The 8825-nt window shown below is 32.7% G+C and overlaps 1 protein-coding gene across 3 annotated transcripts in view; it reads left to right on the forward strand.

Annotated features, from left to right (window-relative positions):
• Positions 1-6760, forward strand: part of LOC149793224 (uncharacterized) — a 113285-nt gene extending 106525 nt beyond the window's left edge. For all 3 annotated transcript variants that reach the window (XM_089967190.1, XM_089967191.1, XM_089967192.1), the window contains exon 8: positions 2372-6760. In XM_089967190.1, the coding sequence (XP_089823316.1) occupies positions 2372-2403 (32 nt within the window). In that variant the 3' untranslated portion in view covers positions 2404-6760. The remainder of the gene's footprint in view (positions 1-2371) is intronic.
• The last annotated feature ends 2065 nt before the right edge of the window (positions 6761-8825 follow it).

Below are 8825 nucleotides of genomic sequence, written 5' to 3' on the forward strand. Positions count from 1 at the left end.
GTTGAATGGTACTATATAAAACCCAAACTATTATATCTTGTTATACTATACTTATTGGGCTATGCAACTAATATATCAGTGAAAAATCCTATAAATATTCACTGAGGTTATTTCCAATGAATTGCTACATCTTCATGATTCCCTTTCTTTTACAAAAAATTAATGTTCCTTTCTGACTATTTAGACAAAAGCCTCAGCTTATAAGCACTAATGTAAATAACTCCTCCCAAAGTGATATTATCAGGTCAGAAATCAAAATGGTCATTTCTTCCTTAGCAATAAATGATATTAGATACCCATGGATATGCATATGTTATATTCAACCCCTCATTTAACCAAATATTGAAAATGTAGCTAATATATACATCACATATTCATTCTAGCTGCCGTATTTGCTCTAGCTGCCTGATAGGTTGATTGTTGGCAATAACTATGGAAACGTTAGGCTCATCTTGACTTTGCCTTAACATGTTTATTGAATTAATATTGTCAGAGAGTGTACGAGACTAAGTTGTTCAACTCACTGACGAACTTATCATAACTTAATGCAAAGCCAGGTACGGCTTTCCTTTATTAATTCTATGACAAGTAAACATAAAAATGCTTGACCTCACAGAAGGTGCACGCATATAACATTGTTTATCTGTTATGCACCAATACTTGAAATGCAAAGAGGACACGCCATCTCGCTGATGAAGGGATCATGTAGAATTTGCCACAGGACAAATAGACTCGGTGTAGCAAAACCTAATCAAAATAATGTTTTCTTCTATTTCATAATAGATACGTAGTGTGTTCATGTACATTGTTTTTTGTTTAAAAGGAAATGCAGAGAAGAGCTTTTTGCTACGTACAAGTATCATCTTAAAATGATTTAATTATGACACACCTACTTTCAGAATGATAGGATGCAAAACGTAAAACACATGCAACATGTACTTATGTGCACTAAAGAATATGGGAGTAGGTAATGCGACTTTTAACAGAACACCAGAACTGACTCTTCAGTGAATCGTATTTAAGATACTATAAATTGCATATTTAAATCTTAGTCTCAGATAAGAAGACTTCTGAAATAAATTTTGAAAATAATACAACATTTCTGGTCCAGTTGTTCATGCAAATAGCCATAACTATGGGAAATTTGATGGTTCGATTGAGCAAGTAGGCTTTAGAAAACTCGTAAAATCTAGATTTTCACATTAATCAAATGGTCCTTAAAATACACTAGCACATGATATAATCTCGAATCTACTGCATAGACCTACGAAACCACTACGTGTAAAACCACAATTATGGCGTATAATGACAAATCGATGTCAAACGTAATACAAAAATATAATGAATATAAAACTGCCCACCAAATAATAAAATACAACACAAGACAGCTTTGGCATTCCAGATGTCATGATGCCCGTTAGTTGTGCTCGAATAATGACTTTTATTAAACATGCCATATTTTGGCTCCTAACTATAACGAATTGTCATTTGTTTGTCCGCTGTGCCTCTCAAACTTGTGTTTGGATGCTCGGATGAGATATATAGCAATGAGTTATAATATAGTTTCTAAAGGTGAGTTGTTTTGATTAATAAGGGTTCTCACATTTACTCAAAGAATGCATTCGGTTCCTCTTTGGTACCACATAGCTTTCTTAATAGCTATGCATACAAATGGCATGATCTCTATAAACATTGTAATATGAATAGACATACTTTCAAGACTGTGTGTCAAATTGCATTAAAAAAATTGGCCAACGAAGATTTTATGAACAGAACAAGTTTTGCCACTCTACTTTATGATCATTGATATGTTTTGGGACGAATATTTCGCTCAATATACGGCCACATTCATTTAATTATATGAGGAATTGGAATATTCAGTGTATTAAAGGGAATATATTTCAACAGGATTTACAATCAAAATCGAAGAATCGAATAAATTGAGAAATTCTTTGGCATTATATTTTCTTCAAAGCCAATTTTAGTTTCTGAAAATGTATCCACTTCATTGAAGATGTAATATCGATTGATATTAAAAAATTACACATTGCATTATGGTTAACATGTTTTCCAGGGCGATAATGTAGCGGTCAATTGGAATTTTGACTACCCACACCCTCCAGCTGTTTTGATAAGAATTCATAATAAACGTTATAATAATCATTCATAAGCAATATTGCATTGACAAATTTGAATGGAGATAACTGAGGTAAAATAAATTCACACGATCGTTTTTTAATACAATTCTTATTAGAGGATCTAGTGTGTACAATGCTAATAATAATAATAATAATAATAATAATATTGATAATAATAATAATTATTATTATTATAATAATGTAGACTATCATCATGCATTTCCTCATTTCAGATCAATCTATTGATACTGGTGTGTTTCTCTAGAAATCTCTTGATTGCTGTACGGTCGAGTGTCCACAATGCAGCATGACACAAGGAACGTATTATGATGTGTTCTAAGATAAAACTTTATTTTGAAAAGTAAGGTCAAACATACAGGAAATGCAATACTTCAATTGACCCTAATTAGTTTAGGTCGTCACGATAAGGTTTACTTAAAAGTTCTACGACGGCTTTCATGCCAGATTTATTGTTTTGTTAAAATTTATAATCCTTTACAACATTGCTGATTACATGAAAAATTAACTCACAAGTGATATAAACAATCAGCAAACTGTATTTAGTTGTGCACATGTTAATTTATGTAGTCTATGAATATCATTGCAAAAATATTCCTTAAATGTTCTGATATATCTGGTATCAAATATCAAGTATCAAGATTACTACTATTTTCAGTTTGATGACCCCTAACTAGGACAAAGCGTCTACACTACGTTTTTGTTTCGACAGTCTTTAACATAAAATAGTATTATCTTTCTCAACTGTAATTTGCTAAAACACTAAATTGGTCATATTCTGTGATTCAAAATGGGCTAGTATTTTAAGGCTCAGATGAAAATCCTAGAAGCATGTCCCTGTGATAAGTCTTTTGGCTAAAATTAACCCAAAAATGAATATGCAGATTTAAAGGATTATAGGTCCTGCTTATTGTTCTTGTGTTCTTTAAAGGTCTTACCAGTTTGGCATGACCTAGTGAAAGATTTGCTGGATTACTAAAAGTTAGTTTGAAGATTTGTTTAGATATAACGCTAAATGCTAGGGGGCAAAACGAAAAGGAATATCCGCCTTGGAATGCCTTTTATGTTCAATAAATGAGAAAACAAAACAAACAGCTTCAAATGATGTTCTCATTATAAGGCAAATATAAAATTTACAAAATTAGGACGAATATAACGAATAAGCTAAATTTACCTTTAGATTATTGAATTAAAAATAATGAATATAGTTCTTTCTTTCAAGATTAAGTTCCGTTTGACCCTCCATCATGTGCATATTTCTGACAGATTGTTATATTTCAAGATTGTCGACATATGTATGTTGCCATTTTCAGATGTAGATTATAAGGTTTGGGTTAGCGTTCATAGTATATTGATTCATAGATAGTATTGGTGTTTTATATATAGCTTACAGCTTTATATCTCCTATGTCTGAAAGAGGAAACTCAAATAATTGCGCAGGGTGAAATAACTATTTGAGTTTTATCTTTGTTAGATATTGAAGTAATCCCAAAAAGTGTAAATAAGCCAAAGAATGAAAATCTAAATAAAATATGCTGCATAATTTCATGTTCTTCTTACAGAAAGTGGCACAAATTATTAATCTGATTTGTCTTTACAAAGCTTCTCGCCACTTTCACTGCAACGAAAAAAAGGATTAAATAGAAAACGAAAGTTTGGATGAATAAATATATTCTTTTGAGACAAAAAAATTCGGGACAATATGTTTTCTTTTGAGTACGATCATAGCATATTAGTTGTTAAAGTTGATGCTTCGATATTTGGGAAAATATTTGATTTATATGTTTGCATGTGTTGTGTGTTAACGTATTGATCTAGTAAGAAATCTATGGATGACACTGCTACATTTGATACGATCATTCAATCTCTGCTAAGATTGAAAGCGTTTTGAATAACGATTGCAAAATTGTCATATGTGTTAATTTTAATGCCCGCATGTCAACACATCCAGAATGTGTTGTAGTTCATTACCTGACGAGTATATTGTTGATGATCATACTATTAAATCACAAGATAATGTACAGCCAGACCATAATATAATTCGATTGTTTGGGTTTTGCAAGCAGACATGTTCACGTATAATAAATGGTCCTTTAGACAATGATATAACTGGCAGTATACCAACGTTGGGCACGATGGATTTAATATAACATATTATGTTACTGCTTATCAGTTTTCAGCAATGTACTATCAGTTTATGTTAATATGTCTAACAGTTTGCCAGTTCCTTGTACTGTATGCTTTTCGTTAGAATTTAGTAATGCTATTGACGTCAAGGGACATTTCTGAAAGAAAATGGAATATGAATGTATATATACTAAACATTAATGTAGACCAGGTTCACGACTAAATACAAATGAAACTTCAGTGCCTATTATGTAATGGAACTGACATAAATTATTTACGAAAACTACTTGACAGCTGTGCTTCTGACACTATTGAGATTTGTTTTGGCGACATTACCTGATATTTTCACAATGATTGTTTGTCATTCGTTGAAAGACTAAAACATATAACGATAAACTGCTTGCTAAATATAATAAGAAAGAATATCAATCGTTGGTTTAAGTATACATGTTAGAGCAAGAAACGGTTACTTTTCATTCGTAAATTGAGTCATTATTAAATTGTAAAATACCAGAAGCAAGACACGAAATGACAAGTGCCAAATGTAACTACACGGTCAAGTGAAATATTAGAATTTGAAACGGCGAACTTTACTTATACAAAGTTGTAAGGGAAAATGTTGCAATATGCTGAGAAGTTTAACTCCTCAATATCAGTTATGGTCACATTTGAAAAATATTTTAAAGTGTCAATAAATTCTAATTCTAAGGATCACTTTAAACCAGATGACGATGTTTTAATCTTTAACGAAAGATATGTAAAAAACAGAGTTCAATATCATGTGTAATGAGTTAGATAAAGATATTCACTTAAGAAGTAGATAAGGCTTGCATGAAATATATACTATTAGGATGCTATGCTAGTCCAGAAATTTTAAAATGGTATTTTAGCTGAAATAAATAATTATATATGGATATTACTCATAGTTGTGCAGGTACATTATTTAAAAAAAATACCATGTTTGCATTCATCATAATCCGAAGGTAGTTTTAGAAATTTTACCTGTGGTTCATAGAGCAAGACGCATTGTTTAGATTTCAAATTTCATTTTTCAAAATTCACATTCTTTGAACAAATTTATCTTGGGGATGCTCCACCCCCTTTCCTAGCTTATCGGTTCCTTGGAATTCCAACTCCTAAGGCTGACTTTATGGAATGCTGCAATCTTCCGAATATCAAGGTACAGCGCTTTAATGTAGATTATTTCTATGGTAATGATTACCCAGTACAAAGACTGATTATACTTGTCACACCACCCAACATGCACTTACGGATCATGCCGCTGTGTTGCCATCTATTCTGCTGATTTGCCAACTAGGTTGTTTTGATGCCGACTATATTATTATGTAGCTAACTATGTTTCCCTGTAGCCAGCTATATTGCCATGTTGCCAGCTATGTTGCACTTTTGCCAATTATGATGCCCTGCTGGCAGCTAAAGATAACCAAACTGGCAAGTGTACTGTACACAATAAACGTCAATACTAAATTATTAAACTAAGAATATATATATATATATATATATATATATATATATATATATATATATATATATATATATATATATATATATATATATATATATATATAATTTAGTGAATGTGTAACTATCGAGAATAAAAGCTGAAACAGTAAATTCATGTGACACTTTCAACGCATGAAAAGAATTGTAAATATAATGTCAAAATACTATAAAATAAACTCGTGCATTATCTTGCGTCTGTATTCAGCTGTAAAGTAGATATTGCATGACAAGATCTCTGAATAGTTGTGCCAGCAATTACAATAAATATCCTATAAAATAACTAAGCAAGTGCAAGACCCAAAGATAAGTACCCTTACATATCATGAAATATCGGTGTCTTGCTACAAACGAGCTACAATGACACGTAACTCTTACTCGATATTTTGTTAAGTCAATGTAAACATAAAATTAAACTTGGTAAAACTGTACGCGGCCATGAAATCCAATACATATAATCATTGTAACTTCAAGTTATTTTTTTGGACTATTCTGTGATAGGGTATTATTACTCTGAGAACGGGTTATGCGGACATAAATGTCAATTTAGTTTTGGAATTCTGAGATTTCTTGAATAATACCAGAGTCCGTATGCAGCAAAAGCAAAAAATAGATAATGTCATCAGCACAGTTCTTGTTTTTGTGATGGGGAAAATTACATTAAAAACACAGATCATGCATTTCTTTGAATGGTACAGCATATTTACATATAAGAAAACAAACGCATATGACAAATACGGTTTATGATTTTTGTCATGATGTAACAAATGTCCATTTCCAGAAACAAAGTTCATGCTTTCTCTCTTTCATGCTCAATGTTGTTTACTCCAGTCTTGACAAAGTCTTTTTTAGCTCAAGATGTATACTCTAACGTGCTCTTCTAAATGTTCGATTTACTAAGTTATAACTCATGCAACCCTAATTACAAAAATTATTTGCATAAAGCTTTATATTCATGTATAGTTTTGTGTAATTAATAGTCATTCCCAAGAATCAGGCTTCTTATACTATTCAGATAACAGCAGTTTAAAATTGTTCAAATCATTAATAATTTGCATTTCACTTGTATCAATACAAAGTCTCTATAAATGCTTTAATGGAATTCAAAACATAAACAAAAAATTGCGCTCCTCTTGTAAATAAACTAGCAACTAGAATCATATCCTGGATCATCCAGGGCAATGTAGCGACAGCACGGAGGCCATCAGAAATGTTTAAGGCAAGTTGCATCTAAATATTTCTTCTTCGTGAAGTTTCACATCGCAACTAAACTACTGTGCTTTATCAACTTGTCCTTCTAGATAGTAAGTCAGTTTCATTTGAACGACTGGAATCAACCGGTAAATTTATAAAGCGAGAGAAAGGCACAAAAACAAAGCCTGCATTCTTTATTGATAAGTGACTCGATGAATTTGTGGTATCTAGGCAGATTTGTGAGTGCACGGATGAGATCAATAGGTGGGCACAGGAACGAAATCGCAGGTTACAGCATCGCTCTTATCAGAGGGTACATCATTACATTCAGCTGTGTTGCACTTGGAGTTAGGTGGTCAATCACAGCACATTCTACTTTGTCGATGCGTCGAAATTCAGGATCTGTTTTGAAACGTCGATCTTAGTCACACTCCCACAGTTCTATCACTTGTTGTCCGTAACTTTTTAAAATTTGGTTCGTTGCTAAGTTTGATTTGCAACGTTTCCGTGGTGGAAATGAATTTTTTTCGGCTGTTTTTTGATGAGAAGAAACCAAATAAATATTCCTGAAATTCGTGCAGGATCTATGGATGTTCTTAATTCCAACTATCCACAGAATAAGATCTAATATTCGTTTCTCCAAGTGTTAGCATGTATCCAATTGACCGGAGGTTCACACAGTAATGTAACCAATGCAAGGCTTTGGCTGAAGATCGACGTCCGACAGATCGATAAGACTGAGGTGATGTGATGGCTAATTTATTCTCGGGGATGAACTTTTTTCCGTACACAAATCAACACACGTCGACAGTGAAGAAGCAAGAAAACTATTCATCTAAGATGCAAAACGTATTCTCTAAATTTCCACAAGAAATTCATAGGCAGTTTCATGGGATCGTAAAATGTTAAACGTTTCTTTTTTAAAATAAAAATGGTCTAAAGAGAAGATTAGGTGCCAGGTATTTCAAGCTTATGATTATTATATTCGCTTAAGTCAGGATCGTACTCATGAACATCAGACAAATGCGGAAGAACGACGTGTTGAGTTGCTAAGCTAGTTAGCTATTTCTATAATTCCAAATGTTTCCAGCATTCTACCTAGAAAGATATTGGTAAAAAGCTCATGAATATTTAAATTTTACTTTCCCTACTCTCACGTCAATGATTTTGGCTCCGTTTATAGTGACTTTCAGAAATTCGATCCCTTTTCTGAATACTATGTCAAAAGAAAATGTAGATAATAGCATAAGAACGTTTGATCAATGACTAGCATATTGATGACAGTTCCCATAGTGCTATAGTTCCTCTTCGCTACATGTGTCGTCTTTAGGTTTAAAATCTAGTGCACTTAAACAAGAAGAGTGGGATAGCCATGACATACTGTTTTGGGTCCGCCTCAGATCAAGGTACAATTCCGACGGTGATAAAACAAGGTTCTTGGATGCAATGTTTGCAAGAATGAGAAGCTGCACAATCAGTGGCAATGTGCTTTGTGTTGTTTCTTGAGAAGATTCACAGTCAAAAACGATTATATCAACAGGTTTATTTTCCTTGCCTTAGTCTGGAAGCTAATTAGTTACTCTATATCTCTCCACAATTAATGTCATCCATTATTGCTAAATCCTTGGACAATTTGTCGCATTAGTAACTGCATCCGAAAAATCCCGTACTATTAGTAATAAAATCGAAGAAATCTTGATGATGATACTCATGAATTTATTTCCGTCTGTACAATTAGGTTTTCGAAAAGCGAGATCATTTCGAACCACCAGAGCGAACACTTTCAACGTTTGACGCGTGGCCAGCACTTCTTGGAGTTTTTGCATG

The sequence above is a fragment of the Sinohyriopsis cumingii genome, chromosome 8 (genome assembly GCF_028554795.1).
Source record: "Sinohyriopsis cumingii isolate HCF-2022 chromosome 8, ASM2855479v2, whole genome shotgun sequence".
NCBI classification, from domain to species: domain Eukaryota; kingdom Metazoa; phylum Mollusca; class Bivalvia; order Unionida; family Unionidae; genus Sinohyriopsis; species Sinohyriopsis cumingii.